Here is a 21,827-nt window from a genome sequence, read left to right on the forward strand (position 1 = left end):
AGTATAGTATACAGTTCAGTAGTGTACAGTTCAGTATAGTGTACAGTTCAGTATAGTATACAGTTCAGTATAGTATACAGTTCAGTAATATACAGTTCAGTATAGTGTACAGTTCAGTAGTGTTCAGTTCAGTAATGTACAGTTCAGTATAGTATACAGTTCAGTAGTGTACAGTTCAGTATAGTGTACAGTTCAGTATAGTCTACAGTTCAGTATAGTGTACAGTTCAGTATAGTCTACAGTTCAGTAGTGTAGAGTTCAGTATAGTCTACAGTTCAGTATAGTGTACAGTTCAGTATAGTCTACAGTTCAGTAGTGTAGAGTTCAGTATAGTGTACAGTTCAGTATAGTGTACAGTTCAGTATAGTCTACAGTTCAGTATAGTCTACAGTTCAGTAGTGTAGAGTTCAGTATAGTGTACAGTTCAGTATAGTCTACAGTTCAGTATAGTCTACAGTTCAGTATAGTGTACAGTTCAGTATAGTCTACAGTTCAGTAGTGTAGAGTTCAGTATAGTGTACAGTTCAGTATAGTCTACAGTTCAGTATAGTGTACAGTTCAGTATAGTCTACAGTTCAGTAGTGTAGAGTTCAGTATAGTGTACAGTTCAGTATAGTCTACAGTTCAGTATAGTGTACAGTTCAGTATAGTCTACAGTTCAGTAGTGTAGAGTTCAGTATAGTGTACAGTTCAGTATAGTCTACAGTTCAGTATAGTCTACAGTTCAGTATAGTGTACAGTTCAGTATAGCCTACAGTTCAGTATAGTCTACAGTTCAGTATAGTGTACAGTTCAGTATAGTCTACAGTTCAGTAGTGTAGAGTTCAGTATAGTGTACAGTTCAGTATAGTGTACAGTTCAGTATAGTCTACAGTTCAGTAGTGTAGATTTCAGTATAGTGTACAGTTCAGTAGTGTACAGTTCAGTAGTGTACAGTTCAGTATAGTGTACAGTTCAGTAGTGTACAGTTCAGTATAGTGTACAGTTCAGTAGTGTACAGTTCAGTAGTGTACAGTTCAGTAGTGTACAGTTCAGTATAGTATACACTCCAGTAGTGTACAGTTCAGTAGTGTACAGTTCAGTATAGTGTACAGTTCCGTAGTGTACAGTTCAGTAGTGTACAGTTCAGTATAGTGTACAGTTCAGTAGTGTACTGTTCAGTAGAGTATACACTCCAGTAGTGTACAGTTCAGTAGTGTACAGTTCAGTAGTATACAGTTCAGTAGTATACAGTTCAGTAGTGTACAGTTCAGTAGTGTACAGTTCAGTATAGTGTACTGTTCAGTAGTGTACAGTTCAGTAGTGTACAGTTCAGTATAGTATACAGTTCAGTAGTGTACAGTTCAGTATAGTATACACTCCAGTAGTGTACAGTTCAGTATAGTATACAGTTCAGTAGTGTACAGTTCAGTATAGTATACACTCCAGTAGTATACAGTTCGGTATAGTATACAGTTCAGTAGTGTACAGTTCAGTAGTGTACAGTTCAGTATAGTGTACAGTTCAGTAGTGTACAGTTCAGTATAGTATACACTCCAGTAGTGTACAGTTCGGTATAGTATACAGTTCAGTAGTGTACAGTTCAGTAGTGTACAGTTCAGTATAGTATACACTCCAGTAGTGTACAGTTCGGTATAGTATACAGTTCAGTAGTGTACAGTTCAGTAGTGTACAGTTCAGTATAGTGTACAGTTCAGTAGTGTACAGTTCAGTAGTGTACAGTTCAGTAGTGTACAGTTCAGTATAGTATACAGTTCAGTAGTGTACAGTTCAGTAGTGTGCAGTTCAGTATAGTGTACAGTTCAGTAGTGTACAGTTCAGTAGTGTACAGTTCAGTATAGTATACACTCCAGTAGTGTACAGTTCAGTAGTGTACAGTTCAGTAGTGTACAGTTCAGTAGTGTACAGTTCAGTATAGCATACACTCCAGTAGTGTACAGTTCAGTATAGTATACAGTTCAGTAGTGTACAGTTCAGTAGTGTACAGTTCAGTATAGTGTACAGTTCAGTATAGTATACACTCCAGTAGTGTACAGTTCAGTAGAGTATACACTCCAGTAGTGTACAGTTCAGTATAGTATACACTCCAGTAGTGTACAGTTCAGTATAGTATACACTCCAGTAGTGTACAGTTCAGTATAGTATACAGTTCAGTAGTGTACAGTTCAGTAGTGTACAGTTCAGTAGTGTACAGTTCAGTATAGTGTACAGTTCAGTAGTGTACAGTTCAGTATAGTATACACTCCAGTAGTGTACAGTTCAGTAGTGTACAGTTCAGTATAGTATACAGTTCAGTAGTGTACAGTTCAGTATAGTGTACAGTTCAGTAGTGTACAGTTCAGTAGTGTACAGTTCAGTATAGTATACAGTTCAGTAGTGTACAGTTCAGTATAGTGTACAGTTCAGAATAGTGTACAGTTCAGTATAGTATACACTTCAGTAGTGTACAGTTCAGTAGTGTACAGTTCAGTAGTGTATACAGTTCAGTAGTGTACAGTTCAGTAGTGTACAGTTCAGTATAGTATACAGTTCAGTAGTGTACAGTTCAGTAGTGTACAGTTCAGTATAGTATACAGTTCAGTAGTGTACAGTTCAGTATAGTATACAGTTCAGTAGTGTACAGTTCAGTATAGTATACACTCCAGTAGTGTACAGTTCAGTAGAGTATACACTCCAGTAGTGTACAGTTCAGTAGTGTACAGTTCAGTATAGTGTACAGTTCAGTATAGTATACACTCCAGTAGTGTACAGTTCAGTAGTGTACAGTTCAGTATAGTGTACAGTTCAGTATAGTATACACTCCAGTAGTGTACAGTTCAGTAGTGTACAGTTCAGTAGTGTACAGTTCAGTATAGTATACAGTTCAGTAGTGTACAGTTCAGTAGTGTACAGTTCAGTATAGTGTACAGTTCAGTATAGTATACAGTTCAGTAGTGTACAGTTCAGTATAGTATACAGTTCAGTAGTGTACAGTTCAGTAGTGTACAGTGCAGTATAGTATACAGTTCAGTAGTGTACAGTTCAGTAGTGTACAGTTCAGTATAGTGTACAGTTCAGTATAGTATACAGTTCAGTATAGTATACAGTTCAGTAATATACAGTTCAGTATAGTGTACAGTTCAGTAGTGTTCAGTTCAGTAATGTACAGTTCAGTATAGTATACAGTTCAGTAGTGTACAGTTCAGTAGTGTACAGTTCAGTATAGTGTACAGTTCAGTATAGTATACAGTTCAGTAATATACAGTTCAGTATAGTGTACAGTTCAGCATAGTATACAGTTCAGTAATGTACAGTTCAGTATAGTGTACAGTTCAGTAGTGTTCAGTTCAGTAATGTACAGTTCAGTATAGTATACAGTTCAGTAGTGTACAGTTCAGTAGTGTACAGTTCAGTATAGTGTACAGTTCAGTATAGTATACAGTTCAGTATAGTATACAGTTCAGTAATATACAGTTCAGTATAGTGTACAGTTCAGTAGTGTTCAGTTCAGTAATGTACAGTTCAGTATAGTATACAGTTCAGTAGTGTACAGTTCAGTATAGTGTACAGTTCAGTATAGTATACAGTTCAGTAATGTACAGTTCAGTATAGTGTACAGTTCAGTATAGTATACAGTTCAGTAATGTACAGTTCAGTATAGTGTACAGTTCAGTAGTGTTCAGTTCAGTAATGTACAGTTCAGTATAGTATACAGTTCAGTAGTGTACAGTTCAGTAGTGTTCAGTTCAGTATAGTGTACAGTTCAGTAGTGTTCAGTTCAGTATAGTGTGTGATCTAGCATTGCTTCTGGTGTATTGTCACTTAGTAAATATGGCTCATAATGACAACCCTTAGATCTAAGCTTTACAAGGGATGTGTGATTCTTCCCCCCTTTTCAAGATGTGTTCGTGGCTCCACGAGGCCCTGACATTCAAACTCTTCTTCACATGAGACCATTACAGTATATCTGATGTTCTCGCACAGTGAAAAGCAGGAAGCCACTGAAGATGTTATGTGTCATCATAGAGCCTGAAGCTCGCAGGGAGACGCATGTACACCACGTCTCCCTCCTCCAGCTCCAGAATGACTCCGTTAGATAAATAGACCCAGTATCCATGGCTATTGTAATGATAGTTAGACATGGTCGCCTGCCCATTCTTAAACATGGATATACCCATGTAACCAAGCCCATGTTGAGCAGCGATGAATCTGATGTAGTAGACGCCTCTCACTGGTGCTGTGAAGGCACCTGCAGCAGAGGACAAGAAGAGAGGGGTCAACTCTTTACTTTTCTCCACTTCAATTTTGGCACACGGAACACCGCCTCTGGACAGAAACGGACATAAAAATGATTCACTGACTATTTTAGATGGGAATGTTTTGGTGACGTCATGTTGTCTGTCTCCCTGCATGGGCCAATAAGAATGTGTGCATTGTGTGTGTGTGTGTACATACCTGACTGTGTCCCCCTTCCTCAGCAGTACGTGTACCAAAGACAGGTCCCTCAATGGAGATGTGGAAACTATGACCAAGGACTTCCAGATAAGGTTCACCTCGCCACAGGTCTGCTCATGTTGTAGAAGACCGTGAGAAGTATGCAACTGTTGTTATGTAAAATATCTCCGATACCGCACCAGAATTCTCACCTACATACAGCTTAATAAAAGTATTTACAATTGACTAACTGTACAAATGCTTTTTTTTTTTCAAGCATACTATAAAATGTAATATCCCCAAACAGCGTACTAAGTAAAGCTGTGTGTGTGTGTGTGTGTGTGCGTAGATCTGGAGTTCATATTTCCTCAGCCACACAGGATGCGGCTCGTCCATAAAACCTCTCACCAGGAGACCTCTCCCTGACAGAGAGGTGAAGCATTCCATAGTCACAGGAAACAGTTATTATGACCGGGAGCGCCACAGGAAACAGTTATTATGACCGGGAACGCCACAGGAAACCCAGGAATACCGAAAGCCATGGACGGATTGAAGACTCAGACTTCTCAATTGGCTCTGATACAGGCCCTCAGCTGAGAGAGGGCGGGTGTGCGCACACACACTCACACACACATCATAGTCTGAACAGGGCTCACACCGGAAACACAGCAGCCATAGATTCAGAGCTCTGATAAACATCACACTGCACCAGAGCCTCATTATCAGTTTAATATGATTCTAAATCATTCCAGATGATCTAATATGGTCAGAGTTAATAATAAAACATAATGTCACTGAAACAACTCTGACAGGTTCAGAGACATGGAAGTCAAACCTCAATAGTTAATGTGTGTGTGTTCTGTGTCCCAGTATCCCAGAGTAACCACGTAGACCTCAGCACCAGCAGATCGAGGCGGAGCTGTCGTGTGTGTGTGTGTGTGTGTGTGTGTGTGTGTGTGTGTGTGTGTGTGTGTGTGTGTGTGTGTGTGTGTGTGTGTGTGTGTGTGTGTGTGTGTGTGTGTGTGTGTGTGTGTGTGTGTGTGTGTGTGTGTGTGTGTGTGTGTGTAGCGGCCCTCTCAGGCAGGGTCAATTGAAAACATCTGGAGACGGAAACATTTACACGGTTTAGCCTGGTGGGACTATATTCAAGGCTGTAAGTGTGTGTGTACGTTTAATACTATGGAATAAGCGCGACATGTTGCCGTATGGAAAATGACCTCACCCTATAGAGGTGAAGGGTCACACACACACACACATGTATTCCATATGCAACAAAATGTCATCTCTCTTGATCACACAAACTGTTTTCAGACGACACAATACATAATGTAAACACAGCTGTCAGAGTTACTCCATTTCTAAGTCTCCAAATAGACATATACCAACCATATAGATCTATACCAGCATATACAGTAACCTACATGCATATACATCTAGATAACCTCCACATAGATCACCACCATATACAGTAACCTACATGCATATACATCTAGATAACCTCCACATAGATCGCCACCATATACAGTAACCTACATGCATATACATCTAGATAACCTCCACATAGATCACCACCATATACAGTAACCTACATGCATATACATCTAGATAACCTCCACATAGATCACCACCATATACAGTAACCTACATGCATATACATCTAGATAACCTCCACATAGATCACCACCATATACAGTAACCTACATGCATATACATCTAGATAACCTCCACATAGATCACCACCATATACAGTAACCTACATGCATATACATCTAGATAACCTCCACATAGATCACCACCATATACAGTAACCTACATGCATATACATCTAGATAACCTCCACATAGATCACCACCATATACATACATTTAGGCCTGGATACATAACTCACTTAAAGAGTACATGGATACTCCAATAGATACAGTTGAAGTCGGAAGTTTACATACACATTTAGTTTACATACACAGCCAAATACTTTTAAACTCAGTTTTTCACCATTCCTGACATTTAATCCTAGTAAAAAATCCCTGTCTTAGGTCAGTTAGGATCACCACTTTATTTTAAGAATGTGAAATGTCAGAATAATAGTAGCTGATTTGTTTCAGCTTTTAAAAATGATTTCCAGTGGGTCAGAAGTTTACATTAATATTTGGAAGCATTGCCTTTAAATTGTTTAACTTGGGTCAAACATTTCAGGTAGGCTTCTACAAGCTTCCCACAATAAGTTGGGTGAATTTTGGCCCATTCTCCCTGACAGAGATGGTGTAACTGAGTCAGGTTTGTAGGCCTCCTTGTTCGCACATGCTTTTTCAGTTCTGCCCACAAATTTTATAGGATTGAGGTCAGGGCTTTGTGATGGCCACTCCAACACCTTGACTTTGTTGTCCTTAAGCCATTTTGCTATAACCTTGGACGTATGCTTGGGGTCATTGTCCATTTGGAAGACCCATTTGCGACCAAGCTTTAACATCCTGACTGATGTCTTGAGATGTTGCTTCAATATAGCCACATAAGTGCACCAGTTTCCTGGTTGCTTGTCAAGGGCTGTCTGTTGCCTGGTTGGTTTGTATGGGTTGGTTGGTGGTTGATGACTCATTGGTTGCTAAGGGTTCGATGAGTTCCTGGTTGGTTTTCAAGGGTTGGTTTGTTGCCTGGTTGGTTGATGAGGATACATTGGTTGTTGGGGACTCATTGGTTGCCTGGTTGGTTTGTAGGGGTTGGCTGGTTGCCTGGTTGGTTTTCAAGGGCTGGCTGGTTGCCCGGTTGTTTGTCGAGTTCTCGTTGTTTGTCGACGACTTATTGGTTGCTAAGGGCTGGCTGTTTGTCCGGTAGGTTGCTAGAGATTGGTTGGTTACCTGATTGGAAGTCGAGGGCTGGTTAGTTACCTGGTTGGTGGTCGAGGACTCATTAGTTGTTGAGAACACATTGGTTGTTGGGGACTCATTGGTTGCCTGGATGGTTTGTAGGGATTGGCTGGTAGCCTGGTTGGTTCCTAGAGGTTGTCTGGTTGCCGGGTTGGTTTGTATGGGTTGGTTGGTGGTTGATGACTCATTGGTTGCTAAGGGTTCGATGAGTTCCTGGTTGGTTTTTAAGGGTTGGTTTGTTGCCTGGTTGGTTGATGAGGATACATTGGTTGTTGGGGACTCATTGGTTGCCTGGTTGGTTTGTAGGGGTTGGCTGGTTGCCTGGTTGGTTTTCAAGGGCTGGCTGGTTGCCCGGTTGTTTGTCGAGTTCTCGTTCTTTGTCGATGACTCATTGGTTGCTAGAGATTGGTTGGTTACCTGATTGGATGTCGAGGGCTGGTTAGTTACCTGGTTGGTGGTCGAGGACTCATTAGTTGTTGAGAACACATTGGTTGTTGGGGACTCATTGGTTGCCTGGATGGTTTGTAGGGATTGGCTGGTTGCCTGGTTGGTTCCTAGAGGTTGTCTGGTTGCCGGGTTGGTTTGTAGGGGTTGTCTGGTTGGCTGGTTGGTTTGTAGAGGTAGGCTGGTTGCCTGGTTGGTTCCTAGAGGTTGGCTGGTTGCCTGGTTTGTTTGTCGGGGTTGGCTGGTTGCCTTGTTGGTTCCTAGAGGTTGGTTTGTTGCCTGGTTGGTTTGTAGGGGTTGTCTGGTTTCCTGGTTGGTTTGTAGAGGTTGGCTTGTTGCCTGGTTGGTTCCTAGAGGTTGGCTGGTTGCCTGGTTGGTTTGCCGGGGTTGGCTGATTGCCTGGTTGGTTTGCAGAGGTTGGCTGGTTGCCTGGTTGGTTTGTAGGGGTTCGCTGGTTGCCTGGTTGGTTTGTAGGGGTTGGCTGGTTGCCTGGTTGGTTTGTAGGGGTTGGTGGATTGCCTGGTTGGTTTGTAGGGGTTGGCTGGTTGCCTGGTTGGTTTGTAGGGGTTGGCTGGTTGCCTGGTTGGTTTGTAGGGGTTGGCTGGTTGCCTGGTTGGTTTGTAGGGCTTGGCTGTTTGTCTGGATGATTGACAAAGCCTAGCAGACCAAAATGGAAATAAGTCTTTGACCTTGATATGTGATTCTTGTCTAATAAACTAATCTAAACTAGTTGGTTACCTGGTTGGTTGTAGAGGATCCAGTGGTTGCTAAGAGTTGTCTGCTTGTCTGGTTGTTTGTCAAGGACTTATTGGTTGTCGAGGACTTGTTGGTTTTTGAGGACTCATTGGCTGTCTGGTTGGTTGCTACGGGTTGGCTGTTTGCCTGGTTGGTTGATAGGGGTTGGCTAGTTGCCTGGATGGTTGTCAAAGACTCACATGTTGCTAAGGGCTGGGTGGTTGTTAAGGGTTGGCTAGTTGCCTGGTTGGTTGTTGCAGAGTCACTGGTTGCTAGGGGCTGAATGGTTGCTAAGGGCAGGTTACCTGTTGAGGGTTGGTTAGTTTCTAAGTGCCCGTTGTTATTGTAGCAGATCAGAGGGGGAGCGCTACAATGAGAGAAAACAAAAAGTTGTTAACACACACACACACACACACACACACACACACACACACACACACACACACACACACACACACACACACACACACACACACACACACACACACACACACACACACACACACACACACACACACACACACACACACACACACACACACACACACACCAGGCCAGTTGGGTGTGTAGGTCCTGTGTGAGCTGGCAACACTGAGCGTAGTAGCTACCCTGAGCTTCTACAAAGTCAGACAGGCTTCTCAAATGGGCAGCCTGCAACAGACAGGGTAGAACGAGAGAGTGAGCAGGTGTCTGTGTTAATACCAGTCTATGTGAATGTGTGTGTGCGTGCGTGTTGGTACATACATGTGTAGTGTTGATTCCCTCCAGCAGTAGTCTGGTGATCTCTGACTGTCGGTCAAACACACACTGAGAGATCCTCAGCTCCATCTCTGCCTGAGAGACTTCCTGGGCCCACATCTGACAGCAATGGATAGAGATACATAGGATCAATCAATGAGAAGACATAAAGGAACAGGACTAACCAATGAGAAAACAGACAGGAACAGGACAAACCAATGAGAAGACATAAAGGAACAGGACTAACCAATGAGAAAACAGACAGGAACAGGACAAACCAATGAGAAGACATAAAGGAACAGGACTAACCCAATGAGAAAACTGACAGGAACAGAACTAACCAATGAGAAAACAGATAGGAACAGGACAAACCAATGAGAAGACATAAAGGAACAGGACTAACCAATGAGAAAACTGACAGGAACAGGACTAACCAATGAGAAAACAGACAGGAACAGGACAAACCAATGAGAAAACTGCTGGTCCATTTTCATCATATCGTCCAGTCTTACTGTGCTACCTGATGTTAAAACAAGCGTGTGGGAGTGTGCATGTGTATATGTGAGGACTGACCTTCAGCCATCTGACTCGTAGGAAGCTGAACATGTAGGAGACATGAGCTACATACTCCTCTCCTAATGGGTTAGCATTTAGACCCTGAGAGAGAGAAAGGGAGAGAGAGAGAGAGAGAGAGAGAGAGAGAGAGAGAGAGAGAGAGAGAGAGAGAGAGAGAGAGAGAGAGAGAGAGAGAGAGAGAGAGAGGAGAGGGACAGAGAGAGAGAGAGAGAGACAGAGAGAGAGAGACAGAGGGGGAGAGAGAGAGAGACAGATCGAGAGAGGGAGAGGGGGAGAGGGAATGAGAAAAAGAGCGAGAGAGAGAGAGAATGAGAAAGAAAGAGAGAGAGAATGAGAAAGAAAGAAAAAGACACAGAGAGCGAGAGAGAGAGAATGAGAGAGGAGAGAGATATGAGACTTGACTTTTGATGCTATGCATTGTTGACATTCTTGGAAACCTAAGGCACACCTCTCCTGATCCAAATACGCATAAATCTTTCAAGCCACCATTGACCCTTCGCCAATGAGGAGGTCAGCAGTATGGGGTCAGCAGTGAGAGTTCAGCAGTGTGTGGTCAGCAGTATGGGGTCAGCAGTGAGAGGTCAGCAGTGTGTGGTCAGCAGTATGGGGTCAGCAGTGAGAGGTCAGCAGTGTGTGGTCAGCAGTACGAGGTCAGCAGTACGAGGTCAGCAGTACGAGGTCAGCAGTAGGAGATCAGCAGTAGGATGTCAGCAGTGAGAGGTCAGCAGTAGGAGATCAGCAGTAGGAGGTCAGCAGTACAAGGTCAGCAGTAGGAGGTCAGTAGTATGAGGTCAGCAGTGAGAGGTCAGCAGTAGGAGATCAGCAGTAGGAGGTCAGCAGTACAAGGTCAGCAGTGTGTGGTCAGCAGTATGGAGTCAGCAGTAGGAGGTTAGCAGTAGGAGGTCAGCAGTACGAGGTCAGCAGTGAGAGGTCAGCAGTATGGAGTCAGCAGTAGGAGATCAGCAGTAGGAGGTCAGCAGTACAAGGTCAGCAGTGTGTGGTCAGCAGTACGAGGTCAGCAGTACGAGGTCAGCAGTAGGAGGTCAGCAGTACGAGGTCAGCAGTGAGAGGTCAGCAGTAGGAGATCAGCAGTAGGAGGTCAGCAGTACAAGGTCAGCAGTGTGTGGTCAGTAGTATGGAGTCATCAGTACGAGGTCAGCAGTATGAGATCAGCAGTATGAGATCAGCAGTAGGAGGTCAGCAGTACGAGGTCAGCAGTACGAGGTGGGCAGTATGAGGTCAGCAGTACAAGGTCAGCAGTAGGAGATCAGCAGTGCGAGGTCAGCAGTAGGAGGTCAGCAGTATGAGGTGGGCAGTATGAGTTCAGCAGTATGAGGTCAGCAGTATGTGTGTTCTCACCCGGGCCTCGCTGTCTGCTTCCTGTGCCTTTCTCAGTCTGGCCTTCGCAATGTCCAGATCTAACCGCTTATTAACCAGCTGCCTGCGCTCATTCTACGCACACACACAACCACACACACGCAGTTGTCAGAGTATTTGTTTTATAATAGTGTGTGTGTGTTGTGGTGTGTGTGTGTGTGTGTGTGTGTGTGTGTGTGTGTGTGTGTGTGTGTGTGTGTGTGTGTGTGTGTGTGTGTGTGTGTGTGTGTGTGTGTGTGTGTGTGTGTGTGTGTACCTGTATGACTGTGTATTCCTGGTCAGTAAACCTCCGTAGAGGAGACAGGAAGTTGATGTCTGTACTCTGGATCAGCTTCTTGTTCGCCAACCCGATCTGCCTCTCCAACTCCCCACACTTAATCAGAGTACTACCTACACACACACACACATATACACATGTCCAGTCTCTAACCATAGTGTGTGTGTGTGTACCGTAGGGTGTGTGTGTATCGTAGGGTGTGTATGTATCGTAGGATGTACATATGTGTGTACCGTAGGGGGTGTGTGTGTGTGTACCGTAGGGTGTGTGTGTGTGTGTGTGTACCGTAGGGTGTGTGTCTCCCCAGTTCCAGAGCAGCGTCCATCATGTTTTCACTCAGCAGCTCGTGGGGGGTTGGCCTCTCAGGGGCGCTCCAATCCAGACCCTTATACAACAAGTCCTCTAAACGAGCTCCTAAAAGATTAGGGTTCAGAGATCAGGGGTTAGAGGTTAAAATCCGTTAGCTTACACACACACACACACACACACACACACACACACACACACACACACACACACACACACACACACACACACACACACACACACACACACACACACACACACACACACACACACACACACACACACACTCACACAAACTAACCAGGGTTAGGCTGCAATAAAGTCTCAGTCTGTGAGATGATTTTGTCAGTCCAGGTCTTAGTGGACTCTGCTCTGTCCAGGAGACTCTCCAACCGGCTGTCCAACTCTGTCTTCTCAGCCTGTCCCAGAGCTTCCTCCGTATACTGAGGAGATACAACACGTCATCTATGTGTGAGAGTGTGTGTGTTGTAGATGCAGTTTCAAAGGATCACATGAAAGGCTATTTCTTTGAGGAAATGGCTGCTCCTGAGACCGTCGCTGTCCACTGTCACGTGGTGCTGAACATGACGTTGTCCATATGAATGGTGCTGAATCTCCGATTGCCGACCAGCGGCTTTGTTCACTTGAGCACAATTTATTTGTTATTATTACATCTTGTGACAACTAGCTATATATGTTAGGCAAATACACTGCTGTCATCCCCGCTACTATCTAACTGAATCAGATTGACATAGAAATCGACCCTTGGAGATCAATGAAGTTAAATTCAACATCTCCCTCACCTGAACAGCTCGGTTGATAAACGCGCCCGCATCCACAGCGAGCCTCGTGATATCCATCTGGTCAAGGTCGGCCGATCTCCTACGGCGCAACGAGCTTGGCTAGTTGTCTAGCAGCCGTGGACAGCTCTCAAAATACATCTCTTCTAACCGGATTACTGGCATGTGAAAAACTGAGACCGTAAACAACGACCATTCTCGAAAGACAGAGTATGACTAGCGGTGTTGTATCCTGTCACAACATTTTCCACACAGAGGAGCTAAGAATATCCATCATATCAGCTAGCGTTGTTTGAATGAATGACAGCGGAATCTGTTTACCTCTCCAGCAGCTCGTTTCTCTATTCGCGGCTTTGGGGGATGTTTTGGTGACGTCACTGGGCTGCTGCAAAGAACATTTGTCGCGCTATGACGCGAAGAAGATCAGGTGTCTCGCAAAATGTCAATCTCCCTCTGTCATGTGTGAGTGAATGGTTCATGTACAGTGCCTTGCAAAAGTATTCACCCCCTTGGCGTTGTTCTTATTTTGTTGCATTACAACTTGTAATTTAAATGGATTTGAATTTCGATGTCATGTAAATTGACATAAACAAAATAGTCCAAATTGGTGAAGCGGAATGAAAAAAATGTACTTGTTAAAAAAACAAAAAACGGAAAAGTAGTGCGTGCAGATGTATTCACCCCCTTTACTATGAAGCCCTTAAATAATATCTGGTGCAACCAATTACCTTCAGAAGTGACACAAATAAAGTCCACTTGTGTGCAATCTAAGTGTCACATGATCTCAGTATATATACATCTGTTCTGAAAGGCCCCAGAGTCTGCAACACCACTAAGCAAGCAGGGACAAAGTTGTGGAGAAGTACAGATCAGGGTTGGGTTATAAAAAAATATCTGAAACTTTGAATATTCCACAGAGCACCATTAAATCCATGTACAAACCTACCAAAAGAGGGCTGCCCACCAAATGCTGTGGGGATGTTTTTCCATTGTCGGGGAAACTGGTCAGAATTGAAGGAATGATGTATCTGTTCTAAATACAGATAAACTCTTTCAGAGATTTGAGACGGAGGTTTTCCTTCCAGCAGGACAATGACCCTACGCATACTGCTAAAGCAACACTCGAGTGGTTTAAGGGGAAACATTTAAATGTCTTGGAATGGCCTAGTCAAAGCCCAGACCTCAATCCAATTGACAATCTATGGTATGATTTATAGAATGCTGTACACTTTCGGAACCCATCCAACTTCATGGAGCTGGAGCAGTTTTGCCTTGAATGGGCCAAAATCCCAGTGGCTTGATGTGTCAAGCTTATAGAGACATACCCCAAGAGACTTGCAGCTGTAATGAGATTACACACACATTTCAGAAAATACATATTTTTTTATTACGGTAAAATTTGCAACTGCCCCATGAAAAACATAACAATTACTCCAGATTTACAAAACATGAAAAAGGAAGAGAATTTCATTGATAACAGAACAAGTCAAATATTGAACATTGTAAACAGTGTCTCAGAGAAGCCGTGTGTATCACAGGTAAGGTCCCCAGCCCAGGTACATCTGACACCAGTAGTTTGTCGTCGGTAGCCTCCTGTATCAGGTAGTGGACGTGTCCCTCTATAGACAGAGGCAGACCCAACACCTTGTTACGACTCTTTATCACGCCCTGCAAACGCTGATCAATCTCACACACATGGGTCTTGGCCTGGGACGGGAGAAAGGATGTGTTAGTTAATCCTTCCACATGTATTTAGAGAAACTGTGTTTTCTATGAACATTTCTTTAGAGAGAGAGAGGGATAGAGAGTGTGTGTGTACCTTCTCGTTGACTATCTCTCCATTCTCACTGGCCTGTGTCTTGGATCGTCCTTTGGGTTTACTCCACTCTACCAGAGGGTCATGGGAGAAATGTCTTCAGTACACTGAAACACACACACACACACACAAACACACACACCACCATTGGTCCTTTGAAGTCCCACTCACCTGGTGGGCTAGTTTGGCACATGTTGATCTGAGTAGCCTCTGGCAAGAGGGACAGCTTCATTTAAATCCCTGTGTTTATATGTGTGTGTACCTCATGAGTGGTTCTCTGGTCTCTCATCAGGCGTAGCGCGACTTCACAGGCGGTTCTGAACAGCCCCTCTGTCCCCATAGGGCCCATAGCATGGACCATGTTCTGGGTCAGTCTGAACGGAACCACTTCCGGAACATCAAACGTCTCACCCTGAGAGAGTGAGGGGGGTTAGGGAGAGAGAAAGAGAAGGGGTGGGATCGAGAGGCATGTATTCAATTTGGCCTCATGAACTTGTTGAGGTGCAAGCAAGTCCAAGCAACACACACCTTGTTGAAGAGGCAGTTGAAGTCGACGTGAATGAGTCAAACAGGATGTTCTCTCCATGGCGGTCTCCAAGACCCAGGATGTAGCCCACCACGGACATCACCGCTGTGGAGCGACAGTAGGCTGACCTGATGCTGTACCCTCCCACACACACAGTTAATCACCAGTATAGTGTATGTTGTAAACGTGTGTGTGTACTTGGTCGTACCATGTGGTGGGGTCAGGGAAGGTTCGGAGGAACCATTCATAGAAGACAGGGGGGTGTCTGGCACACAGGATGTCCTTATGTACTTACAGCTTCTCCTCAAATGATGCAGTCTTAGGAAGAATGAACTTCCTCAACTCTTTACCTGACATCAGGATACCTACACACACACACACACACACACACACACACACACACACACACACACACACACACACACACACACACACACACACACACACACACACACACACACACACACACACACACACACACACACACACACACACGTGAGTTTTATTGAGTATGTGGCGTGTGTTGTCAGTGGTCGTTCCACTCTCCCAGTAGAGTGTTGTCAGTGTGTGTGTACCTCTCTCCTAGTAGAGTGTGGTCAGCGTGTGTGTGTACCTCTCCTAGTAGAGTGTGGTCAGTGTTTGTGTGTACCTCTCTCCTAGTAGAGTGTGGTCAGTGTTTGTGTGTACCTCTCTCCTAGTAGAGTGTGGTCAGTGTGTGTGTGTACCTCTCTCCTAGTAGAGTGTGGTCAGTGTGTGTGTGTACCTCTCCTAGTAGAGTGTGGTCAGTGTTTGTGTGTACCTCTCTCCCAGTAGAGTGTGGTCAGTGTTTGTGTGTACCTCTCTCCCAGTAGTGTGGTCAGTGTTTGTGTGTACCTCTCTCCCAGTAGAGTGTGGTCAGTGTGTGTGTACCTCTCTCCTAGTAGAGTGTGGTCAGTGTGTGTGTACCTCTCTCCTAGTAGAGTGTGGTCAGTGTGTGTGTGTGTACCTCTCCTAGTAGAGTGTGGTCAGTGTGTACCTCTCTCCTAGTAGAGTGTGGTCAGTGTTTGTGTGTACCTCTCTCCTAGTAGAGTGTGGTCAATGTGTGTGTGTGTACCTCTCCTAGTAGAGTGTGGTCAGTGTGTACCTCTCTCCTAGTAGAGTGTGGTCAGTGTGTGTGTGTACCTCTCTCCTAGTAGAGTGTGGTCAGTGTGTGTGTGTGTACCTCTCTCCTAGTAGAGTGTAGTCAGTGTGTGTGTGTACCTCTCTCCTAGTAGAGTGTGGTCAGTGTGTACCTCTCTCCTAGTAGAGTGTGGTCAGTGTGTACCTCTCTCCTAGTAGAGTGTGGTCAGTGTTTGTGTGTACCTCTCTCCTAGTAGAGTGTGGTCAGTGTTTGTGTGTACCTCTCTCCTAGTAGAGTGTGGTCAGTGTTTGTGTGTACCTCTCTCCTAGTAGAGTGTGGTCAGTGTGTACCTCTCTCCTAGTAGAGTGTGGTCAGTGTGTACCTCTCTCCTAGTAGAGTGTGGTCAGTGTGTACCTCTCTCCTAGTAGAGTCTGGTCAGTGTGTGTGTGTACCTCTCTCCTAGCAGAGTGTGGTCAGTGTTTGTGTGTACCTCTCTCCTAGTAGAGTGTGGTCAGTGTGTGTGTGTACCTCTCTCCTAGTAGAGTGTGGTCAGTGTGTGTGTGTACCTCTCTCCTAGTAGAGTGTGGTCAGTGTGTGTGTGTACCTCTCTCCTAGTAGAGTGTGGTCAGTGTGTACCTATCTCCTAGTAGGGTGGTCAGTGTGTGTGTGTACCTCTCTCCTAGTAGAGTGTGGTCAGTGTGTGTACCTCTTATTAGAGTGTGGTCAGTGTGTGTGTGTACCTCTCTCCTAGTAGAGTGTGGTCAGTGTGTACCTCTCTCCTAGTAGAGTGTGGTCAGTGTGTACCTCTCTCCTAGTAGAGTGTGGTCAGTGTGTGTGTGTACCTCTCTCCTAGCAGAGTGTGGTCAGTGTTTGTGTGTACCTCTCTCCTAGTAGAGTGTGGTCAGTGTGTGTGTGTACCTCTCTCCTAGTAGAGTGTGGTCAGTGTTTGTGTGTACCTCTCTCCCAGTAGAGTGTGGTCAGTGTGTGTGTACCTCTCTCCTAGTAGAGTGTGGTCAGTGTGTGTGTACCTCTCTCCTAGTAGAGTGTGGTCAGTGTGTGTGTACCTCTCTCCTAGTAGAGTGTGGTCAGTGTGTGTGTACCTCTCTCCCAGTAGAGTGTGGTCAGTGTGTGTGTACCTCTCTCCTAGTAGAGTGTGGTCAGTGTGTGTGTGTACCTCTCTCCTAGTAGAGTGTGGTCAGTGTGTGTGTGTACCTCTCCTAGTAGAGTGTGGTCAGTGTGTGTACCTCTCTCCTAGTAGAGTGTGGTCAGTGTTTGTGTGTACCTCTCTCCTAGTAGAGTGTGGTCAGTGTGTACCTCTCTCCTAGTAGAGTGTGGTCAGTGTGTACCTCTCTCCTAGTAGAGTGTGGTCAGTGTTTGTGTGTACCTCTCTCCTAGTAGAGTGTGGTCAGTGTGTGTGTGTACCTCTCTCCTAGTAGAGTGTGGTCAGTGTTTGTGTGTACCTCTCTCCCAGTAGAGTGTGGTCAGTGTGTGTGTACCTCTCTCCTAGTAGAGTGTGGTCAGTGTGTGTGTACCTCTCTCCTAGTAGAGTGTGGTCAGTGTGTGTGTACCTCTCTCCTAGTAGAGTGTGGTCAGTGTGTGTGTACCTCTCTCCCAGTAGAGTGTGGTCAGTGTGTGTGTACCTCTCTCCTAGTAGAGTGTGGTCAGTGTTTGTGTGTACCTCTCTCCTAGTAGAGTGTGGTCAGTGTGTACCTCTCTCCTAGTAGAGTGTGGTCAGTGTGTGTGTGTACCTCTCTCCTAGCAGAGTGTGGTCAGTGTTTGTGTGTACCTCTCTCCTAGTAGAGTGTGGTCAGTGTGTGTGTGTACCTCTCTCCTAGTAGAGTGTGGTCAGTGTTTGTGTGTACCTCTCTCCCAGTAGAGTGTGGTCAGTGTGTGTGTACCTCTCTCCTAGTAGAGTGTGGTCAGTGTGTGTGTACCTCTCTCCTAGTAGAGTGTGGTCAGTGTGTGTGTACCTCTCTCCTAGTAGAGTGTGGTCAGTGTGTGTGTACCTCTCTCCCAGTAGAGTGTGGTCAGTGTGTGTGTACCTCTCTCCTAGTAGAGTGTGGTCAGTGTGTGTGTGTACCTCTCTCCTAGTAGAGTGTGGTCAGTGTGTGTGTGTACCTCTCCTAGTAGAGTGTGGTCAGTGTGTGTGTGTACCTCTCTCCTAGTAGAGTGTGGTCAGTGTGTGTACCTCTCTCCTAGTAGAGTGTGGTCAGTGTTTGTGTGTACCTCTCTCCTAGTAGAGTGTGGTCAGTGTGTACCTCTCTCCTAGTAGAGTGTGGTCAGTGTGTACCTCTCTCCTAGTAGAGTGTGGTCAGTGTTTGTGTGTACCTCTCTCCTAGTAGTGTGGTCAGTGTTTGTGTGTACCTCTCTCCTAGTAGAGTGTGGTCAGTGTTTGTGTGTACCTCTCTCCTAGTAGTGTGGTCAGTGTTTGTGTGTACCTCTCTCCTAGTAGAGTGTGGTCAGTGTTTGTGTGTACCTCTCTCCTAGTAGAGTGTGGTCAGTGTGTGTGTACCTCTCTCCTAGTAGAGTGTGGTCAGTGTGTACCTCTCTCCTAGTAGAGTGTGGTCAGTGTTTGTGTGTACCTCTCTCCTAGTAGAGTGTGGTCAGTGTTTGTGTGTACCTCTCTCCTAGTAGAGTGTGGTCAGTGTGTGTGTGTACCTCTCTCCTAGTAGAGTGTGGTCAGTGTGTGTGTGTACCTCTCTCCTAGTAGAGTGTGGTCAGTGTGTACCTCTCTCCTAGTAGAGTGTGGTCAGTGTGTGTGTGTACCTCTCTCCTAGTAGAGTGTGGTCAGTGTGTGTACCTCTCTCCTAGTAGAGTGTGGTCAGTGTGTGTACCTCTCTCCTAGTAGAGTGTGGTCAGTGTGTGTACCTCTCTCCTAGTAGAGTGTGGTCAGTGTGTGTGTGTACCTCTCTCCTAGTAGAGTGTGGTCAGTCGGTACCTCTCTCCTAGTAGAGTGTGGTCAGTGTGTGTGTGTACCTCTCTCCTAGCAGAGTGTGGTCAGTGTTTGTGTGTACCTCTCTCCTAGTAGAGTGTGGTCAGTGTGTGTGTGTACCTCTCTCCTAGTAGAGTGTGGTCAGTGTGTGTGTGTACCTCTCTCCTAGTAGAGTGTGGTCAGTGTGTGTGTGTACCTCTCTCCTAGTAGAGTGTGGTCAGTGTGTGTGTGTACCTCTCTCCTAGTAGAGTGTGGTCAGTGTGTGTGTGTACCTCTCTCCTAGTAGAGTGTGGTCAGTGTTTGTGTGTACCTCTCTCCTAGTAGAGTGTGGTCAGTGTTTGTGTGTACCTCTCTCCTAGTAGAGTGTGGTCAGTGTGTACCTCTCTCCTAGTAGAGTGTGGTCAGTGTGTGTGTGTACCTCTCTCCTAGTAGAGTGTGGTCAGTGTTTGTGTGTACCTCTCTCCTAGTAGAGTGTGGTCAGTGTTTGTGTGTACCTCTCTCCTAGTAGAGTGTGGTCAGTGTGTGTGTGTACCTCTCTCCTAGTAGAGTGTGGTCAGTGTGTGTGTGTACCTCTCTCCTAGTAAAGTGTGGTCAGTGTGTGTGTGTACCTCTCTCGTAGTAGAGTGTGGTCAGTGTGTACCTCTCTCCTAGTAGAGTGTGGTCAGTGTTTGTGTGTACCTCTCTCCTAGTAGAGTGTGGTCAGTGTGTGTGTGTACCTCTCTCCTAGTAGAGTGTGGTCAGTGTGTGTGTGTACCTCTCTCCTAGTAAAGTGTGGTCAGTGTGTGTGTGTACCTCTCTCCTAGTAGAGTGTGGTCAGTGTGTACCTCTCTCCTAGTAGAGTGTGGTCAGTGTGTGTGTGTACCTCTCTCCTAGTAGAGTGTGGTCAGTGTGTGTGTGTACCTCTCTCCTAGTAGAGTGTGGTCAGTGTGTGTGTGTACCTCTCTCCTAGTAAAGTGTGGTCAGTGTGTGTGTGTACCTCTCTCGTAGTAGAGTGTGGTCAGTGTGTGTACCTCTCTCCTAGTAGAGTGTGGTCAGTGTGTGTACCTCTCTCCTAGTAGAGTGTGGTCAGTGTGTGTGTGTAACTCTCTCCTAGTAGAGTGTGGTCAGTGTGTGTGTGTACCTCTCTCCTAGTAGAGTGTGGTCAGTGTTTGTGTGTACCTCTCTCCTAGTAGAGTGTGGTCAGTGTGTGTACCTCTCTCCTAGTAGAGTGTGGTCAGTGTGTGTACCTCTCTCCTAGTAGAGTGTGGTCAGTGTGTGTACCTCTCTCCTAGTAGAGTTTGTTCAGAATGTGTCGGAGACCTCCAGTGTTGTTGACCCACTCGATGATGCCACACTCCTCATTCAGTGGGATCACAGCATATGTACAGATATGGAGCTCCCTCCTCCTGGACTCTGCATCCTTACGCAGACACAACACACACACACACACACAATAGTCTGAAGTGTTCTGTCATCTCTGGGCTACAGCAGAGTGATGTACAGATGCCAGTTGGAGAAGAGACAGGTTAAACACCTTGTTGATGAGGCAGTTGAATTCTATGAGGCGACAGTCTTTCCGGAGGTCATCTTTAAGTTTACACATCACAGTGTAGCTCCTCCCATCATTTCCCTTCAGGCCAATCTTCTTGGGCTCCTGGAGGAAGGCTAGGATCTCCACCTATACACACATCATCATGACACACACACACACACACACACACACACACACACACACACACACACACACACACACACACACACACACACACACACACACACACACACACACACACACACACACAGACACAAAAAGACAAACCACCCCCCCCACACACACACCATGTGACACGACACACAAAGACAAACTTCTCCCCCCCCTCCCCACACACACACACACACACACCATGTGACACGACACACACAGACACAGAAAGGCCCAGTGTCCGGGGAATGCGTTGTGGTGCAGTGTGTTTGCAGGGCCAGTAGAGGGCAGTGTGGGGATGAGGACAGACTGCAGAGGGATCAGGATCTGGCTGAACGATGGCTCCTCCTCCAGACGCTGCTTGAAATGGACCCCATACTGAGAGAACTACTGTTGCCATCCACCTGGAATACAGAGAGAGAGAGAAATGGACCCCATACTGAGAGTACTACTGTTGCCATCCACCTGGAATACAGAGAGAGAGAAATGGACCCCATACTGAGACTACTACTGTTGCCATCCACCTGGAATACAGAGAGAGAGAGAAATGGACCCCATACTGAGAGTACTACTGTTACCATCCACCTGGAATACAGAGAGAGAGAAATGGACCCCATACTGAGAGTACTACTGTTACCATCCACCTGGAATACAGAGAGAGAAATGGACCCCATACTGAGACTACTACTGTTACCATCCACCTGGAATACAGAGAGAGAGAAATGGACCCCATACTGAGACTACTACTGTTACCATCCACCTGGAATACAGAGAGAGAGAAATGGACCCCATACTGAGAGTATTTGCGTTGCACCAATGCACCTAACCCTAAATATCAATACCTTTCTTTAAAATCAATACACAAGCATATATTTTTAAACCTGCATATTTAGTTAATATTGCCTGCTACCATTAATTTCTTATAACTAGGGAAATTGTGTCACTTCTCTTGCATTCCATGCGAGCAGTCAGGGTATATGCAACAGTTTGGGCAGCCTGGCTCATTGTGAACTGTGTGAAGTCCATTTATTTCTAACAAAGGCCGTAATTAATTTGCCAGAATTGTACATAATTATGACATAACATTGAAGGTTGTGCAATGTAACAGCAATATTTAAGACTTAGGGATGCCACCCGTTAGATAAAATACGGAACGGTTCCGTATTTCACTGAAAGAATAAACGTTTTGTTCTCTAAATTATAGTTCTCGGAATCGGCCATATTAATGATCTAAGGCTCGTATTTC

At 45.3% G+C, this 21,827-nt stretch overlaps 1 protein-coding gene and 2 long non-coding RNA genes across 6 annotated transcripts; all 3 read right to left on the bottom strand.

The window, feature by feature from the left end:
* Positions 1–5,128: 5,128 nt before the first annotated feature.
* LOC124008919 lies at positions 5,129–6,445 on the bottom strand. The gene is made up of 2 exons (XR_006834181.1): positions 5,943–6,445; positions 5,129–5,830 (listed from the first exon to the last, which is right to left on the bottom strand). It is a non-coding gene; the product is annotated as an uncharacterized LOC124008919 (long non-coding RNA).
* A 357-nt stretch (positions 6,446–6,802) lies between these two features.
* On the bottom strand, positions 6,803–12,873 carry LOC124008448 (mucin-17-like). Of its 2 annotated transcripts, XM_046319733.1 has the most exons (11): positions 12,531–12,873; positions 12,029–12,170; positions 11,707–11,835; positions 11,401–11,534; positions 11,127–11,219; positions 9,765–9,848; positions 9,198–9,311; positions 9,004–9,104; positions 8,457–8,820; positions 7,692–8,375; positions 6,803–7,265 (listed from the first exon to the last, which is right to left on the bottom strand). In XM_046319733.1, the coding sequence occupies exons 1-11, from the start codon at positions 12,585–12,587 to the stop codon at positions 6,948–6,950; spliced, it is 2,220 nt and encodes a 739-aa protein (XP_046175689.1). In that variant the 5' UTR covers positions 12,588–12,873; the 3' UTR covers positions 6,803–6,947. The 2 variants fall into 2 exon arrangements, with proteins under 2 accessions (XP_046175689.1, XP_046175688.1); XM_046319732.1 differs by having other exon boundaries at positions 6,803–8,375.
* Positions 12,874–13,895: 1,022 nt separating this feature from the next.
* On the bottom strand, positions 13,896–20,689 carry LOC124008272. 3 transcript variants are annotated; one of them, XR_006834074.1, is made up of 7 exons: positions 20,414–20,689; positions 20,161–20,292; positions 15,078–15,234; positions 14,872–15,003; positions 14,606–14,755; positions 14,347–14,450; positions 13,896–14,234 (listed from the first exon to the last, which is right to left on the bottom strand). It is a non-coding gene; the product is annotated as an uncharacterized LOC124008272 (long non-coding RNA). The 3 variants fall into 3 exon arrangements; XR_006834075.1 differs by having other exon boundaries at positions 15,078–15,187; positions 20,161–20,299; XR_006834073.1 differs by having other exon boundaries at positions 20,161–20,299.
* Between the last annotated feature and the right edge of the window lie 1,138 nt (positions 20,690–21,827).

This window comes from Oncorhynchus gorbuscha, linkage group LG21, assembly GCF_021184085.1.
Source record: "Oncorhynchus gorbuscha isolate QuinsamMale2020 ecotype Even-year linkage group LG21, OgorEven_v1.0, whole genome shotgun sequence".
NCBI lineage: Eukaryota > Metazoa > Chordata > Actinopteri > Salmoniformes > Salmonidae > Oncorhynchus > Oncorhynchus gorbuscha.